The 19,785-nt window shown below is 33.3% G+C and overlaps 1 protein-coding gene across 1 annotated transcript; it reads left to right on the forward strand.

Annotated features, from left to right (window-relative positions):
- Positions 1-1,022: 1,022 nt before the first annotated feature.
- On the forward strand, positions 1,023-18,726 carry LOC120342615 (cullin-1-like). The gene is made up of 19 exons (XM_039411530.2): positions 1,023-1,170; positions 1,663-1,756; positions 2,448-2,497; positions 2,884-3,082; positions 3,683-3,850; positions 4,377-4,518; positions 8,213-8,406; positions 9,456-9,618; positions 10,435-10,565; positions 11,087-11,274; positions 11,667-11,742; positions 12,021-12,152; positions 12,701-12,815; positions 13,232-13,308; positions 13,861-13,992; positions 14,212-14,319; positions 16,466-16,566; positions 17,249-17,354; positions 17,727-18,726. The coding sequence occupies exons 1-19, from the start codon at positions 1,163-1,165 to the stop codon at positions 17,919-17,921; spliced, it is 2,379 nt and encodes a 792-aa protein (XP_039267464.2). The 5' UTR covers positions 1,023-1,162; the 3' UTR covers positions 17,922-18,726.
- The last annotated feature ends 1,059 nt before the right edge of the window (positions 18,727-19,785 follow it).

Genomic DNA, 19,785 nt, shown 5'->3' on the forward strand with positions numbered 1-19,785 from the left:
GATTATTCGGTGATTTTTAGCTTAAATACGTGTAGACTTATCTAGTATGTAGCGCGTGATAGTAAGCTACGTTATCTCCACAATTCTCTGTTTATTTACCGATTTAATTACTTCATAAGACAGTAAGAATATCAACAAAATACTGGAAATATGTGAATCCAGGAATCCTTAGTCCTTAACAAAAACACAATTCAGAAATTGGTTGCTAGGTGAAGTAATAAGAGCAGATTTGTGGAAATGCAACGGAGTTAGACTACCTAACTCATTAACCAGATTTTAGAAAATCTGAATTATTCATTCCAGTATTCTGGAATGAGGTGCACTAGCCTACAGCACTAATGCGGCTCGGTGGTGCGGTGCATCGTTCAAAGCGTTAGAAATACGCTCGCCAAACCCTGCATGGGTTCGCAGGTTTGAATCCTGTGCGATAGGTATGTCTGTATGTGCAGAAGCATTGCTGGACTCATCGCCGCCGTAGGGTCAGAGGGTGGTTCACCCCACATAACCCTGGTCGATTACGGCATCCTCCACCATCAAGTCCATGCTTCTGTGCTTCCGAAAACAAATAACTGGCTAACTGATCTCAAGCAACATTGGCTGGTCTCCGGGTGAGAGGCTGTGGTTCGCCATATGATTATGCCATCTTATTGGCTTTCCTCCCCCCCACGTGATAAATTTTTATATCCTAACTTAATGCCTGAATGTAAGTTAAACTAGACACAATTTTTCTTCTTATCTTAGCAGTCTATTTGCTCTGCAGTTTTCAACACAACCGTTGTTACTCGCAGTACTTAAGTCAGTACCAGTAAATGTTCTTTTCATGAGTTCTGTTGTATTTATATTTCGACTGTCCTACTCCAGTACTGCTTTCCAGGAATCCCACTAAATTTTGTATTGTATCAAATGAATCTGATCCTTTGTAATACAGTAATAGCTGTGTGAATATTAATATCCTAACAATAAAGCATTATGTTATAATTTTGAGAAAAAGTTTACGATACGGTTATATCTGTAGCCAAGATTCCTACTTATCTTGATCTGTTTTCTATTCAGCTATTACATAAAAAAACATAACAGTGTATCAGATGTCAATATTTATTTCAAGATAACACTGGTAACTTAATCTGTATATTGCCAGAAGTTGTAATCAGCAAACTTCATAATGTCTAAGTAAGCTGTTTTTCATTTTCTTCATGTGGTCAGCTGTCATTTTTTCACAAATTTTCTATTTGTATAGGTCAGTAGGTGGTTGATTTAAAATGTGTTCTTTAGAAGTGTACGTTTCAATCTGATCTTAAAGTTAACTGGTGCTCGATTGGTGGTTACTTAAGCCAGATGGATAAAAAAACACTTTATTCTTTGTAATTACCAACACAATGTCGATTCTGGCAAATCTAAGATTTGAAATCCATCTTAATTTTGAATTTGTTACACATCCATCTTTCATTACTTAAACTGTTTGAAACTTTAGGGACAACTTTCATTTTGTGAATGATATGGCTTAATGTGAATATCGATAACCTGCTTTGACATAATTCAATAGCCTATTATGCTGAATCCTGTACAAAATTGAAATTTGCTTTGCTTGGGACCATTTTAGACTACATTATACATATACATTATACAAATTTTATTGATATATTATAATAAATGTATTTTCAGTTCCAGGAAATCTGGAATGAACTCTGGATCACTAACAGGAAAACAGATTGGTTTAACACAAATATGGGAAGATTTAAAACAAGGGATGGATCAGGTAAATCCTGCTTAAATTAAATATCAGGATGCAAGTGTCGTCATATCTTCTATTTAAATTAAAGTTACATCGAGTGGAGCGTCCGAAGTGACTATTTTTATCTGATAAGTCAGCAGGACGCTGCCGGGCTGAGGTCAATCGAATATCCCATTTTAATGTCTTATATCTGTCATCGATTGAATTCGACTACCCAGTTTATCGTGTGAAAAACGTCATGAATTTTTTCTGATGACATGAAAACTTTTATTTATAAAAGCAATATCGAATAACCTTCTGTGTAAAATAATCATCTGTATAAACATATTTTTCTGTGTTTATCCTATTATGGGTAATCTCTGCTACCACTCCTTCGTGAAATGTATATACTTGTATAAAATATTTCATCACATTCAAATGTTGTAGAAAGGCCCACACTTATATTTCTTGGTAGGAAATGAAAGTAGCTTCAAAACAAGGCCACAACTTACTTTGGTTACAAAGATACGACGCTAGCCTTTATTGCTACCAAATATCACCTAATTTTTAATTAAAATTTGAGCCCATCCTGTATGGGGAGGGAAATTGAAGGTTGTACAGGAAATATAGAATTTAATGTAAAAAATTTAATATTATGAATGATAATTGCATTCCGTTTCATAAAACATTTTTATCAAAATTTTCTTTTTATATATGGCAATACTTCTTATTTAAGGTTTACACAATCAAAAGTATGACGAAGCCAAGATATATTGAACTCTACACGTAAGCGTTATTGTTGCCACCATAATTTAAAATTGTATTGAAATTTAATGATTGCCACCCACTGGTATTATTTTACATATAGTCTAATCTAGATTTACCATATTAGGTTAATGACAAAGAGACAAAACAAATGAACACCAATATGAATGTTCAATTGAATATGTCGCGCATCTCCTTATTAATTATATATGTGTATTTACTGTATGTCATATATGTATGCAATTTGACATCGCATGTTCTGGGTCATGGTGGGTTGGCAGAAAAAACATTCTGTATTGTTTCTGAATATCTCTCTATAAAAGACATGTATGATTTATGTCCCAGGTGTCACAATTTATTTTAGATATAAAAATATCATTCCTAGTGGTCTATCCAAATAATTTCAGGCATGTATACAATTACTGCACATGCGTTCAACTTAGTGGGAATTCACGTCAAGCACCAGGTGCAATAGTTTCTAATAACAGTTTCAAATCATCACCGGGAAAGAAATGGCAGAATGCTCAAAGTGCACATTTTGTTGGGCATGAACTGTACAAAAGACTCCGATCATATTTGCAAAGTTATTTATCTAGTATACTCCAGGTACGTGAAATTTCCAACCACCGGTATTTCCAAAACTGACTGTTCATTTATTTTGTTATCTTTACCAACAAATTCCTTCGATGTGATTAGTGTTTCGACTTACACATTAATCATGTTGAACTATTTTTTTTTTCATATACCGGTAATATTAATGTTCCAATATTTTCTTGAGCTGGCTATTTGCTTCTAAGAAGTTGAATTTAATTCATGTAGTCATGGATTTAACAATTGGATCTATTCATAGTTTCGGTACTTATATATTTTTTTTATATATTCTTGATTCTATATATAATTTAAAACAGTTTCAATGTGACCAAGTGGCAGATCTATATGGTCAAAAATTTAATTAGTGACTGATGGCTGTGAAAAATAGAAAACGAATCATACTTTTCCGAATTGAAACTCATTGAATAATGAATATACATTAATATCTGCATCGTTAATCATATCCCAATTTGAAATATATTCGATAATTCAAGTATTTAGTACAGCTGGAAATATCCCCGCGATTATCCAGTATTTGACTGTGTTGTTGTTTCTATCCCCACTTGTTTTGATAATTAAGATTGAAAATATTGATTTTGATGAATTCATTTTCAGGAGGGGATTGATCTTCTTGGGGAAGATGTTTTGCATTTTTACACAAGACAATGGATGGGTTTTCAATTCAGTAGTCGTGTATTAAATGGTGTTTGTGCCTACTTGAATCGACACTGGGTTCTTAGAGAGTGTAATGAAGGAAGGAAAAATATTTATAAAATATATTCCGTGAGTTTTTTTATTCATATTATACTAGAATTTTCTGTCTTGACTATAAAGATTTTGAAAGATTTTACATTGTTTTTTTGTCAATATGATCCAATACAAAACAAGTTAGCAAATCAATCTATTTCATGATCAAAAAGTCATGGGTCATCATACTCATCAAAGACTCATCATTGTTATTGAAAGAGTCATAAAATGAAACTTAGGGCGAGACATTGAATGTCATTAATAATAAAAGTTATTTGATTGGTCCAAGTATTTTTGATATAGCGCTTATCAGTTTATTTTTCAGTAAACAGTATTTAGAATTCATTCAAAGGGCTATCAACTCATTCTGAAAAAAAACAGAGTTTGGGCTGCATTTTTAGTAATATTAATGGAATACCAAAGTATTTATTGTATTTCACTATTTTTTTGTGTTGTATATCACAATAATAAGAAAATAAAATTTGATGAACTGATAGTAGAGTATTTATTAACTGTTCATGGGTGTGACACTGACATCATTATATTCTTTTGTTATCTGAAGTTGGCATTGGTGATTTGGCGAGAAAGTTTATTCAAGCCTCTCAACACACAAGTAACTTCAGCAGTTTTAAAACTTATCGAGAAGGAACGAAATGGAGAAATCATCAATACAAGTCTCGTCAGTGGAGTCCTTAAATCTTATGGTAAGACTTGATTGGAACCATTTTTGTCTGTTATCTTGTATGATAAAATGATATGGCTGTGTAAATTAAGAAGGATATCATAGTCAAGTTTATCTTTTCTAGCTAGTAAGGGGAGAATAAATAAATTTACATACAGGTATCCAGAGGGAAGGTATCCATAAGTGCGGTATGTCTTATTTTGATGAAATTGATAGAGCATTTTCTAATTCTCTGTGTTATGATGTAACATCAGAATAGTGTCAAAATAAAATCATTCTTCATAATTACCTTTTTTTTTGTGTTTGGACTCAATGCTTATGGACTGAAATCACTTCATAATATACCTTGTTTATACAATAGAAAAATTTCAAAAATACAAAATATTGATAAACCCCATTTTTTATTGAAAATAGTATAGTACATGAAGTCAGTTTTTTAAAGCTATTTCTCCTAACCTATCAGTATGATTTTGAATGAGCCTAATTTCTTTGGATGAATTTCTCACCATACAAGGTTGAGCAAAAAATCAGCACAAAATAAATTGCAGCTTTATGGTGTAGTAGCCTATGCGAGATGTTTTTTGAAGATACTGATATTTGAAGATATTTTTTCTTATTAATGAAACTTGCAGGATAACTTATTCTCTCTATACATTATTTTAATATATATATATATTTATTAGGCTTTTATTTTATTTTATATATTATTATATATTTAGCTGTAAAATCTGGCCATTTAAGTTTCAAATCAAAACTTTTATAACAATTATATGGAAAAAATTTTGAATTGGAGCATTCAAAACATCAAGTAATAGAAATAATGTTTTTCAATTTTTATTACCGATTAGCATACTGTTAGAATTGTGGTATATTTAGAGGCTTATATCACCATCATTGAAGTTTAATGTATTTCAATATTCAAATTTTGTTCCGTCATTATTCTGTGCCATTGAGCTCATACTGTTTCATATAACCTGATTTACCATAATTTCTCGAATTAAAATTACGCAGAATTTTCCTTTTGGAACATAAACATAGAATTTATCGCAAACATATGGATTTCTTTGAATTGTGCAACAAGTCAATTTCAGCCGTTTCTCTCTGAATGCTTGTGTCTTGAATGTATTGATTTTTTATAAAGTTTAATTCAACTAAATTCGTTCAATGATACCAAATACTGAACTACATAGACATTTGAAAACTTTTAAGTATCATTTAATATGACGTATCATAGCATGTTGATTAGTTATTAGTATTTGATTGGCATTTTATTTACAATTATTCAACATACAAAAATGTTTGATGACGTAGTACGCAGCGAAATATCCTTTTTTGTTTTCACCGTATATTTGTTCTGGCTTGAGTCCAATGTTTTATTTTTATTCATGGTATTTACAAAAGAAAACATTGATACAAAAATTGTGAATAGTAATAACCATTACTAATAAACCTTTAATATATACAAAGTTTTATAATTACAGTTAGAGAGAGTTGGAAATTAAATACAATTTCAAAGTTACAGTTTAAATACTAAATTATTTACAATTTGATAAATGTAGACATTCAGTGTAATTTCTTTTTAAAATAGCTAATTTGTCGCATGAAAACTTAGTGTATAATATCCTACACATAATAGTAAATCTAATAAAGTCACCTGTAATTCCTAACAATGTAATATTTGCATAATGTTTACTTTATCTTGTAAAAAGGAAACTACGTCATAGCTTGATGTCACTCAGTCAGAAAATAATAGTTCACTTACAGTTACAGCCAAGTGTTTTTGAAACTTGATGCTAAACTGCTGTACAGTTTAGACCTATTTTGACAAACGATTTTGACCTATTTCATAATCGAATGAAGGCTGATGCAGTTTCATGGTACCATGACCACGTTTTATAAGATATGTATTTAGTAACATAATTAGAAGTGAAGATTGGTGCATTTTAGTTACCGTAAGTAGTTCATGGGTTATGATTTGATAGTAGAAAACTCGGTACTCCCGTAGTGTGTGATTACCAGGTTAGGGTTAGGCCATAATTTTATTCTGATTTTCCTCATTTTAGTTCTATTATGAGTTCGGGGACTGTCTGTGTTAGCCAAGTAAATATACGCCCTGCCCATAGTAATTAGTCCCTTTACACAACTTGATGTTAACAACTTAACAACACAACTTAATTAGTTACCTCCATATTGGTACACGCACTTCTGGAACGCCAAAAAATCTCTAGTATGAAAAAATTTAAATTCAGTTTTTATCGGAGTGAAGGATTCAAGTGATATGAAATTGAAAAAAACATCAGCAAGTACTATACCTTTATCTTTTCAACCTGCTCAGATGAATTCACCTTTTACTACAGCAAGGCAAGCAGGTAGTAGTTAATGAAAGTTAGCATTGTTTATTATTGAAACCTTTAATAATGGCATAAGAGTATTAAGGAAGCATGTATGTATTTTGAATATCAGAGTCGATTTCATAAAGGCAAGGTTAGAAAAGACTTATTTGGAATATCGCTTCCAATAATATAGTCCGTAATTCATTTTACTGAGTATTATCTTTGAATGATTGAGTTTGACAGCAGTTTCTTTCAATTGTGGCAAGGAACAATGATGTGATAAATCTTTACACTTGAAGGCTTGGCAACGGCAATATTTATGAATAACCGACAAAAAAAAAACTAAAAACTTTGCAGCACAGTCAAAATCTGAAAAAATCTCAATGGCCATGTTTATCATGAACTTATTACCCTTTATGACTAATCTAAAATTCAAACATGAATCAAGCTTCATGAGTTTACAGCTATTCAATTGGTAGAAAAAAATGGTATAACTGGAAATAAATTGCATGGAGGTTAGAAGTGTAATAATATGACATCACAAGCTTCTGATATACTGTAATGGTATGCTGTATACTTATGTACTGTATTGAAAAACAAAATACACAGAAGTAAGGAATGTAACATAAAAATACCTGAGAGCAATGTTTTAACTTCAATGTTTAGCCAAAATAACTACTGGTAGCTAGTATGTTCTTGTATGAATTTAAAATTTTAGAGGGAGAACTTTTCAATCAAATAAGTAGAAACCTTTTTGCATGCATGCCTATGAATTATATATAAAATAAACAGTAGAATTTTAATCAGATTGGGATCAGTGATTCTTATTCTTTCTGATACAACAAGGTATAAACTATATAGTGAATACTTGCGGTAATGGAAGAAAAAATATTCTGGATACGTAGTCATAGATGATATTAATATATTGGTTTTACATCGGCACGGTTTTGATTTTCTACCATCATGATAAGGAAATGTACTGAAGTTTTGGATCGATGTACAATTCTCCTTGTATGAATACCAAATCTGCTCGCTGTTGTATTTGCATATAAATCTTAAATTCACTGTTTGCATTAGTGTCTCATACTATCAAGTAGTGGATGTTATGTTTTTTCAAGTTAAGCCCAAGAATGAATACTGTAAACTAACTTTGTACTAAAATTCAAGCCCATGAAATCTCTTCTAGCTTTATCAAAGTTATAGTTTTTTTAGAATGTTGTGCAACTTTGTTTGATAAGACGTATTTGCTAAGTATAGAATGATATAGAAGAGAACTATTTCTAAAGTATATTATATACCTATAGTTTTTCAGCTGTATGATTATTAACTACTTTATGTCAGAAATGGGGATATTTTCTAAGCCGATACTCCAATTCGTTTCAGTTGAGTTAAGTTTAAATGAAGATGAATCTGCATCATCTTCTTCACCTTCCAAATCATCAAAAACAATCGTACCATCACTCTCTGTGTACAAGGAAGCATTTGAGGCTCGATTTCTTGAAGATACTGAAAGTTATTACACCGCGGAAAGTACAGACTTTTTGTCTCAAAATCCAGTTACTGAATACATGAAAAAGGTAGGCAAGAATTTGGTGATGACATGTATAAATATGTATTAGGGATTAATTCATTTATTAATTTTATGGATACTACATGGAGATTGATTATGTGTATGCTAAGGATTTCTGAAATTAACGAATATTCGAATTGATTTCAAAATTCTATTTAATATTTTAAATTCTACCTTTAAAAATATTTCAGAATAGTTTCATTTGAAAAATAATCATTCTGATTGATATTAATTCTTGTCTAACAATATTACTGAAAATTTGATTTCTGAAAATTATAATACCAATTTTACCTCATTTTCCTGTGTTTCCCAATTCAACTTCATTGCATACACTCGACTTCTATGTGTTTATTGTTGAAAATAACCTGTGTGACTCAATGTGAGTGCACATGACCTTGATTTGATAAAAATTCTTTATAAAATTATATTGATAGTCCACAATCAATAATATTTTACAATGTATTTTGAATAGCAATTTATTCTTTTTTTCGATCTCTGGTGTAACCTATGGGATAAATGTAGTTAACCCATTTGTTTTCTACGAAACTGAACATTTTGAAGCATTATTACATTTGAGCTTGATCGTAACAAAGCATAACAGTTGTTAATAGGTTTTATCATTATTTGCTCAAGGTTGTATTTCAAGTGGATAGAGCTCATTATAGGTGGGGGTGGTCATATCCTTTATATTCGGCAATCTATTATTCTTTCGATTACCTGGGTTTCAAATATTCTAAATAGATTTATTTCACAGCCAAATCATCATATTACGGTATATGCAAAATTATAGTTTCCACCGTAATTAACACTTATTTCTGGCAATATTGCTGAAAAATGGAATATTACACAGAATATTTCTGAAATAGTTATTTTCCTGCAATAATTTTGAGTTATTCAGTCATATTTTTCTGTCATTTCCAATTACCGTATGTCCAATCGAATAGTAATAAGATTTTTCTTTCTTTAGTCCATAAAACAAATTAATTATTGTTTCTGTTATCATATTATAATTTAGATTTTTCTTTTTACTCAATCATCATCAACAATTTCTGACAGGCTGAAGCAAGACTGAATGAAGAGCAGCACAGGGTTCAATTGTATTTGCATGAATCAACTCAAGATGAATTAGCAAAGAAATGTGAAGAGGTTTTGATAAAACGACATCTCGATCAGTTTCATTCGGAATTCCAGAATCTTTTAAATGATGATAAGAATGATGGTAATATAGTGTTATCATTTGGATGATCCTATTAGTTCTATTACTATTAGTTTTATTACAAAAAGTATCATTTCTCTGAACTAGATATAAGTAATTTAGCAGACAATAGACAAATCTATATTACATTTAATATAAGTAATGATTGAATAATATAAGATTGTGCAATGATTTTAAATATACGGTTCTCGAACATTGGGCTGCGCCCCACAAGGGGAGTATAACAATTTTTTGAGGGGTTGTGAAGCTAATTAAAAATAAAATATTTGTTACATTTGATCTTGCTCACCTTATTTTGGATATTAGCATTTCTTTATTGGTAATAAGAGATTGTAGAGAGCTGTTGTGCTCGTATCTTTATTATCCTTGGCGTTTTCATTATTCACGTTCTGTCCACGTATTTTCAACGTGTTGCTTCAGCCTTACTATCTGTTATTTGTAGCTTATTGTTAGCTAGGTATTTTTGAGGAGGGACGCGAGACTTGACAAATTCTGAAGTGTGCGATTTGAAAAGTTCCAGAACCACTGTTTCGAATTTTACATGGATTTCTTAAATAAATATTTATTCCAATCCTTTTGTTTTGAATAATGCTTTTTTGTACAATAAACGAAGCAGTGCTGCTATAGGATAGCGTGACGTATACCTAACTGAAGCTTGATTTGACCCTAACATGGTAGACTGTGCCTGAGTAGGGAACATATAACAGTAACCCTGACAATATTTTTGGCACCAAACACTCATTGCTTGGATGCATAATATTGAGAAGTATTAAAGGTATTGTAGTCCATTACTTGCTTACAACAACCTTTTGTATCTAGATCTTGGTCGCATGTACAATCTGGTATCGAAAATAAAAGATGGTCTTGGTGAACTGAAGAAACTATTAGAAAAGCATATTTATAATCAAGGTGATGCCGCAATCAAGAAATGTTCAGAAATGGCTATAAACGTAAGTACACTCATATTTTTTAAGACTTATCATTGAGACCAACATATTACCATGGGATTCATGATAAGAAAGTATATACGCAAGTTATGTTGGACCTGGATTTAAAATATCTCCTAATATGTATTTAACACTCGATTGAATATCCACCAGACCAGACTGTTCTAATTGTAAAGATATATTGCAGTTTGAGGGTAGAAACCTCTATTACTACTTCTGTAAAATATATGTTTAGCAATTTTTTAACATTAAACAACAAATTTGTCATTGTTTCAAAAGTCATAATAAAAATATATATAAAGTGATGAAAGAAGACGATAAATAAATTTTCCTATATGAAGAAAATAACGTATTTAGTTCAAGACCACTGCATTAGACCATGTACTGCTTGTTGAGATTAAGAACACACACTTGTATACATGTCTTCTTACCTCTGACTTTATAGAATTGAAAGTACGGTTAATTATGATATCTGACTGACTGACATATTTCCAAACATTAAACTTTTGTTTATTTTTTTCAAGGATCCAAAACTATATGTAAATACAATTTTGGAAGTTTATCGAAAATATCATGGACTTGTTCTGAGTGCTTTTCGCAGCGATGCAGGATTTGTTGCCTCACTTGACATGGCATGTGGACGCTTCATCAACAAAAATGCAGTCACAATTGCAGCAAATAATTCATCTAAATCGCCTGAGCTATTGGCGAGGTTTGTTAAATAATATTTGAATTTAAATTACTTTTTTTTTGCGAAAGGGTTAGGGTTAACGACTTGAAGCTGAAATCTAAAAAGGTGAAGCTTTCTGAAGCATTTTTGATTTTGTCATATTTGGTCGCACAAATTCTCTCGAAATATTTGGTAAAAATGTCAATTCTGAGTTTCTAATTTGTACATAAATTTCATGCTATACGTCACATTTACCTTTATTTTTGCATTATTCCAATAATTTCTCTTATATTATGGACCTACAGCAATATCCACTGTATTGAGGATAATGTATATATTGGAGTCTACTAATTGCTATGGTGAAGTTTTCCACAATCCAATTTACGTCCTAAACAAGTTTATACCAGTATACTTAATTACACTATATATTTCAGGTACTGCGATTCACTGTTGAAGAAAAGTGCAAAAAATCCTGAAGAGTCTGTTTTAGAAGAAACATTGAATCAAATTGTAAGTAAATGCTTGAGCTCTCCTTAGGATTGCTTGTTTTTTCATGGCACATCTTCACTCTGAACAAAGCTCAGTATAGGAGCTACTTTTTTTCGAAGGAAGGTAAACTATCTGGTTCTGCATTGCATACCTAATTTATTGCACTCTGGGTGACTTGTATAGCATGGGGTTAGACCTGATACTTTTAATATGAGACGTCTCACAGTTGACAGAATATGAACAATTGGAAGTATGTATTTACATGTTATAAAACTAATATTAATTCTTCTGTAATTTAGCTTATTGTTTTCAAATACGTGGAAGACAAAGATGTATTCCAGAAATTTTATTCAAAAATGCTTGCAAAACGTCTTGTACATCATTCATCTGCCAGTGATGATGCTGAGGCATACATGATCTCAAAGCTGAAGGTAAGACTAGATTTTCCATGAAATAAATCTGTGGTATCTTTGAATAATATGATTGTTAGTGCTTAGTGGTTCAAATTGAACATCATGTGTACATTTTACTTTTAATATCTGATAGGGATGGGATTTTCATTTCAAAACTTTGTTCCTGCATTTGATTTACTGACTAAATAACTATATAAACACTAACTGTATCGATCTGAATGGTCTTATTATAGATAAATAGCTTATAGTTTGGTTACATCTATCACCTGTTACATCTATGTCCATTGGTAAGGAAACTTTTTGTATGCAGTAGAAAGTAAGTTATATCTCCACAAAGGACATTTATTAATACAACATGGACATATATACCACATACCAGCTTTATGGTGACATAGAAAGTTTTTTGTTTGATCCAATGTGTCAGATTTGAATTGCGCCTCATTTTAATTACTTCTGACTTAGCTTTTCATTCATTCAGTGGTTGTCTATACTTGGTATTTTACCTTTTTACTTCTGCTTGTAACCTTGCTTTGAAAAGTAAGTGTAAAATATATTTTATTTTTCAGCAAACATGCGGATTTGAATATACATCAAAATTAGAGAGAATGTTCCAAGATATCGGAGTCAGCAAAGATATCAACGATAAATTCAAATCAAGTTTTCTTGATGATCCACTGGATTGTAAGTACCATTTTTGAATAAAGCTATGAAAGTTTCCATAAACCATGCCCTTTTTTCCAATTTTTGTCTTTACTGGATTTTCTTTATGATATTTCGTAATCTATACTTGGAGCTAGTCAGCTAATATTTTCCCGTAATGATTTTACTCAAGAAGCAAATTTGTAACAGGGCCACTGGGCAATGGGCATCTATTCATATTTCAAAATATCTTTTGCTTCATTTTAGCTGATAATCAAGTAATTTCTCAATTTGACATAGTTGGTCATGCTCATATCAAAGTTAGTTTACAACCCATTCGAGTAAATAGAATTATTTATGCTAAGCCCCAATTCACAATCTACAGTATTCTTGCTCCAGCTGATTTCATATTTGATTTCTTACTAATTCAGTACCGTAATTGGAATTTTATTTTTTAGTGGATTTTTCGATTCAAGTTCTGATATCTGGATCGTGGCCCTTCCAACAATCAGTTGCATTCACTCTCCCTGTTGAAGTAAGTTGCTTTGTTATTTTTCTCTTTATTTGCTTAATACAGTTACATAATGCCTCTGTTCCTGCAACAATATCATAGTTGTTAGCTTGCCAGGCCTACTTATGTTGCTCTTGCAGGTTAAAGCATTTTGTGTATTCAACCATGTGGCAACTAAATAGCACTCTGCATATAAATTATTTGTTTAGTACAAAGATAATTAAATTATTCTTTAATAAATTAAATTCATTATTTCTTCTTGATTTTATTGAGATATGAATATTTTTGCTTGAAATTTATTTTGATATAAAGATGCTTACAGTGTTTGTTGGTTAATAATTAATCGACGAAGACTCTTTTATTACCACTTAAGACCAGTCCAAGAGCTAATACCATTTTTTAATGTTTGATACCAAATAATACCAGAGTGCTATACGCAGTGAATGTATTTTTACTAGGATATCGCTTCAAAATGAATGAAAATATGTGAAATGATAATACCAGACATGCCTTATTTACTCTATAACTTTTACAATAATATCCGCCTATAATCTCTTCTATATATCTGTTTCACAGCTGGAAAAAAGCTACCAGAGATTTACTACGTTCTATGGAAAGCAGCATACTGGGAGAAAATTGTCATGGCTTTATCATCTGTCAAAGGGAGAACTTGTGACTAATTGCTTTAGAAACCGTTACACTTTGCAGGTATGTTTTTCAATTTTGGCTTAGACAGTTGACATGCAGTAATATTTTCTATACGATATGCTGTTACATGTAATTCTACTTTGGTTGTCTCGAGTTGTAGACTAAGATATCTAAAGATCTGCATTGATGTAACTTCACGATTTATTGACTTCATTTATTTTCAATTATTATTTTACATTCTTATACCTAAAATCCTAAATTTGTTCATTTTCATTCCAGGCATCTACTTTTCAAATGGCAGTCCTTCTGCAGTATAATACTTGTCTTTCATACACGGTGCAACAACTCGCTGACAACACTCAGCTAAAGATGGATATTTTGCTTCAGGTAAAAATCCTTGAAATATCCATAGCATATTATAAAACATGTAGAATTATTAAGAAGCGAATGATATAGTCCAGCTCAGTGGTCGGCAACCTTTTTTCTGTGATGGACCGGTAAAGTCTGACCAAAATTTTGGTGGACCACTTTTATACAAATTACAGAAGAACTAATCTAATGTAATAAATTATATGTGTTACAAAAGTTATGTTGGCAATACATTCAAAAACAAAAGGTGATACTATTCACGTAACATGTTTCTTATGTTCGGCCTACTTCGTTATTTCGTCTTTGTAATTGTCAATTTTGAAAACCCGATCTCACATAACGGTAACAATTGTACGTTTTCGTGTCAACTTTCTGCGGACCGGTAGTAACCTTTCCGCGGACTGGCGACGGGTCGCGTCAAAGTGGTTGTCGACCACTGGTTTAGCCAGCACTCTAAATGTCTATACCAGTGGTCGGCAACCTTTTTCAAGTGACGGACCGGTGAAGCCTGACCAAAATCTGGGCGGACCACCTTTATACAAACGAACTAAGCCTATGCGATAAATTAAACGCATTATGAAATTTATGTTGACAATATACTAAAAACGACGGTGGTGCTATTTAACGCGATATCTGTATTTGTTTGATGTTCGAGATATGGTCGACATTGACACACGTAACGTGTTTCTTACATACACCCTACCTCGATATTTCGTTTTTGTAGTTATCAATATTGAAAACCAGGCCTCACATTAATAAGATTTCGGGGAAATTAACAATGCCTGCGTGGGGAGATCTTTTTCGGACTGATGAGAGACATTCTTATACGGGCTTAGAGAAAACAATTGACCCAGCAATATTGTGACATACTGACATGGCAATTGTTTATTAAGTCAGACATGCTGCTCAATAGTGTTGTGCAGTGGTCGGAAAACTTCATGTACTTGTGGGCCAAATATACACATTTCCGGTAGCGCGCGGGTGCAATATTTCTATTTCCGCTTCGAACAATCGCTACATTAATTGAACTTCAATGGCGCATTCGCCTTGTCGCCCTTCTATTGCTGTGTTGAAGCCTGCCACAATGGGATGTGTATGTGGCGTTTTTAATAAATTATCCAACAATACATTGTTTTTATTTACTTATTATCAATGTGTGAAAGATGATGTTTTTATGGCAACTTTTCGTCCAAATGATGATCTGACAGGCGAGTACTAAATTTTATTCTAAGTGTAATGCACTTTAGATAAAACTGCTCAAGGCACATTACATCTTTTGCACTAACGCCCAGATGAGCTGTGGCGCAGTCCCGGGTCTCGGGGTAGAATATTCGACGACTCGTTCCGTAACGAGTTTAACATTAAAACCCTCAACAACTGCGATGCTGACTGGGCATATCCAAAAACCGGTTTTGGAATGCTCGACCCTCGTCGCTCCGTTTTCCAGACATTTTTAATTTTCAAAAATCGAAATTAACTCAAACGATATACAACCAACGCTACCTATTACCAAACAAGCACCGTACATCAGCACTTGTTACCACATAAATCCGTGTAGAGACAATAATAAATTTAGAATCATATTTGGTTTCATGTATCAAATGTCGGGTCGTTCGAGGACCGCAACAAATTAGCTCACGGTCCGCAGTTTTGCCAACCCATGGCGTTGTGTTTGTCTGGTTTACTGTTGTGTTGGGTGCTGTTTTTTAGTCGTGGGGTTTGTGGTTAGATTGTAGAGGTTTTATTACGGCCTTGTCCGTTTTTGTGTCACCTCTCTGCGGACCGGCAGTAACCTTTCCGTGGACCGGCGATGGGCCGCGGCCCGGTGGTTGCCGACCACTGGTCTATCAAACAGGTTTCATCAGGCTTGTGGTCATCACAGCGGTGAATAGGAAATATAGTTCACTCACTGTTTAGATAAAAATTCAGAACATATGCCAAACTGTAGTTGAATATTCAAGACATTTCGTGCTAGGAATCTGTGCTAGCTGCAAACTGAAGATTTTAGCTACTGCCAATGTTGTATGATTGTTGTGATGCCCAATTGAGACAAGAGGTCATGTCAACCACCTTGAAATAAAAAATATTGAGCTATTCTGGATATTGAATGCTGCAACCATTTTGTATCGAATCTACCCTAATTATTTAATTCTGTGTATTTCAGGTCCTCCAGATTCTACTCAAGTGTAAACTCTTGGAAACTGACAATGATCAAGAAAAGTTGGAACCAGATAGCAGTATCAGATTGTTCCTTGGATATAAGAAGTAAGAATAGATTGGTTATCATACAATTGTATCGGCGGTGTGGCGCCTTGAGCTAACGGTGAGGGATACGCATGCCAACCCCCCCCCCCCCCCCCCCCGACCCCTCTGATTACCTTGGGTGGGTTTACTGGTTCGAATTCTATGAGGCGTAACTATGTGCGAGAAGATTGCTGGAATCCGCGCCGCCCCGGGGTGGCACACGTAACCGCTGGTTGGTTATGACTTCCTCCACCATCGAGGCCATAGATATAAAAACAAAAAAATGGCAAACTATTTCCATACCCAACATGGGCTGGTAATCGACTGAGAGGCCGTAGTACACCATATGATTAATCGGTCTCAATCGACTTTTCTCTACCCCGGGATAAATATCCTATCTTATCCTGATAAACAAGGTGATGTCAATAAAGATTCGGCATTATAAACCATTCTGCCAAATTGATCATGCTATATTATTACATCCATTAATCATTATCATATATCACATGGTTAATCATTTGGACCTCCTGAAGTATGCGCACCAAGATGGCGCACAACCTGAACATAGTATGTGTGTACCGGTTAGGATTCAGGTTGTGTGACATCTTGGTGCGCATACTTCTGGAGCACCAATCATTTTTATGTCCCAACTTTAATCTTTAACAATATACCCTCATTTCTATGATTCCCGTTATTTTAACAGCAAAAAATTGAGAGTTAACATCAATGTGCCAATGAAGACTGAACAAAAGCAAGAAAGAGAAGTAACTCACAAAAATGTCCAAGAAGACAGAAAACTACTAATTCAAGTATATTGACATTTATATATTCACCATATTTACCCTAAATATATACAAATAAAGTTCTCAACTCCAGTAAGATTTTGTCAAATGTCAACTTCCAATTATCTTTATATGTCTACTTTAAACACTTCAAACATTACCTAAATATATGGTTACTCCCGTAGTGTTTGTACCAGGTTAGGGTTAGGCCACAATTTTATTCCGATTTTCCTTATTTTAGTTATATTACGAGTTCTGGGACTGTCTGTGTTAGCCAAGTGAATATAATAAACACATCTCTGGAGCGCCAACATATGATTATTGAAGATAATAAACTTTCAATATCCACTGCCCACTGTGTGCCAATCTTATCCATTACATTCTCTTTTTTTATTCTAGGCTGCAATTGTTCGTATTATGAAGATGCGTAAACAACTCAAACATCAACAATTACTCGGAGAAGTCTTGACTCAACTATCTCAGCGATTCAAACCTCGAGTTCCTGTCATCAAGAAGTGCATCGACATTCTCATTGAAAAAGAATATTTAGAAAGAGTTGAGGGCGAAAAAGATACTTATCGTTATTTGGCTTAGTTTTTGTTTGTCTTTGGTTTTGCAGGATTTACACACAAGAGTAGTTCTACTCCTGAAACACACACATGATTTTTCCTATTATTCTGCAGATTCATTCAGTTTCTTATATGTCGAAACTTATGTGTTATGATACTAGCTCATCTCGTCTTTTTCAGATTTGTTCATATTGTGTGTAGGGATGCTGTTATCTGGAAAGTTATAATAATTTTTAAAATGAAAATTAATTTCATTTTGAAATATCTAAAAAAAAATGTTATACAGCAAATTCCTTATATAAACCAAATTACATTAGTCAAATTTTTACAAAAAAAAAAAAGTTTTTTATTTGGCTGAATTTTTAAAATGAGTCCTTTTGGGATAAATTTTGTTCGAAACAATTTCCTTATAACATTCCCATATGCATTCATTAAAATTGGCGTATACATTAATACAACGTACAGACTGCTTCTTGTGTGTAATCCTGCTACCGCCTTTTACTTTTGTATTCTCCTTTCGTGTACATTGTTCTAAGTTCTTTCAAGTGGGACAGTTTCAGCGGAAAGATATTATTTGTTCCATGCTGTGATGTATACCTTTATACTTCATGTATACCTTAAAAGAGCATAATTAGAATTACAATGAAATAAGGTTTTGGCCTATTCCTACTCATAACTGCCGTTCCTTTACATTCATGGCAAATTCACCTTTCTGCTGACTTTGTGCCTTGCTAAACAGTTCTGCACCTAATATATATAATATCACCTTTTATTATTGTGTGTTATGGATTTCTTAATTTGCAAGAACTACTCTGTTTAGAACAGCCTAAGCCCTAAATGCATCTTTGGGATTTCAACGGGAGTTGTTAGCTGAAATATTCGTGGTGCATCGTGGTAAGCGTTAGAAATAACGTACGCTCGCCGCCGCACCTCTGATTACTCTGCGTGGGTTCGCTGGTTCGAAACCTATGGAGGAATATTTTGTTGAAGTGGGTTGCTGGAATTCTCCCCGCCGTAGGATGGTTCACGGAACCGATGGTCGGTTGCGGTTTCCTCTACCATCCATGCAACTGCACCTAACCGGACGATAAGCCGTGGTTCTCCATATGATTAAGCCGTCTTGTTTGCTCTTTCCATGATTTTCATAATCGCAAAGGTGATCCAGTTGCTTGCTGGCTTGTTTCATTGGATCAGGGAAATGATAGGAAACGAACAAGATCGTTTTAGTAGAGAAGTTTTGAGAAATATTCTAAAAGAGATGTTAAATTTTGGAAGAATTAGTCGGCGATAAAGCTGTGTTAAATTTCATTGTCATCTGAAAATTACACGGGTTCTAAGGGCATCAGAGGTTAAGAAACTTTGATATCCAATTTGTCCAAGTCATTTCTTGTGTTTTGAAAGTGATCGATAGCTGACTTGGTCGCGCTTGAGGATATTTCGAATTGAAAGTCAAAAGATTGAGATCCAATAGTCCATTTTCGTGGGAATGCCGCAGCGCTGTAAAGGTATCTAAGGCAAAAATCGACGCAATTGACTTTTTCGTTATACATAACATCATTCCCATCAGCGGTAAACTGAATCCTATCGATTCGAGAGGCGACTTTTCTAATTGAAGCACCTTGATCCTGTTTGCACAGCTTAGCATCAGATGGTTTTGTCACGAAACGTACGTGAAGCAACAGTTGTGGCAAAACTATTTTTATAATTCATGTGGATATATATCTAGCTATACTTGCAAAAACTATTTTGGATATTGCAGTTAGGCATTCTTGAAATCGTTCTCGATAGTTAATCTTTAGAATCCTAAGAAACATTGTTATTAGCTATGTAAGTGGATTCGCACTTGAAATAACGAGACGCCCTTCAAGTGTACTCAGGTCATTGGATAA

Source organism: Styela clava, chromosome 3 (assembly GCF_964204865.1).
Source record: "Styela clava chromosome 3, kaStyClav1.hap1.2, whole genome shotgun sequence".
NCBI classification, from domain to species: Eukaryota; Metazoa; Chordata; class Ascidiacea; order Stolidobranchia; family Styelidae; genus Styela; species Styela clava.

What these genes read in the sequence shown, in the direction of transcription:
- LOC120342615 (XM_039411530.2), top strand. An exon ending in TAAAACAAGGGATGGATCAG is followed by an intron (nt 1,757 to 2,447) that starts GTAAATCCTGCT and finishes TTCTTATTTAAG; the next exon opens with GTTTACACAATCAAAAGTAT. An exon ending in GAAACCGTTACACTTTGCAG is followed by an intron (nt 13,993 to 14,211) that starts GTATGTTTTTCA and finishes TTTTCATTCCAG; the next exon opens with GCATCTACTTTTCAAATGGC.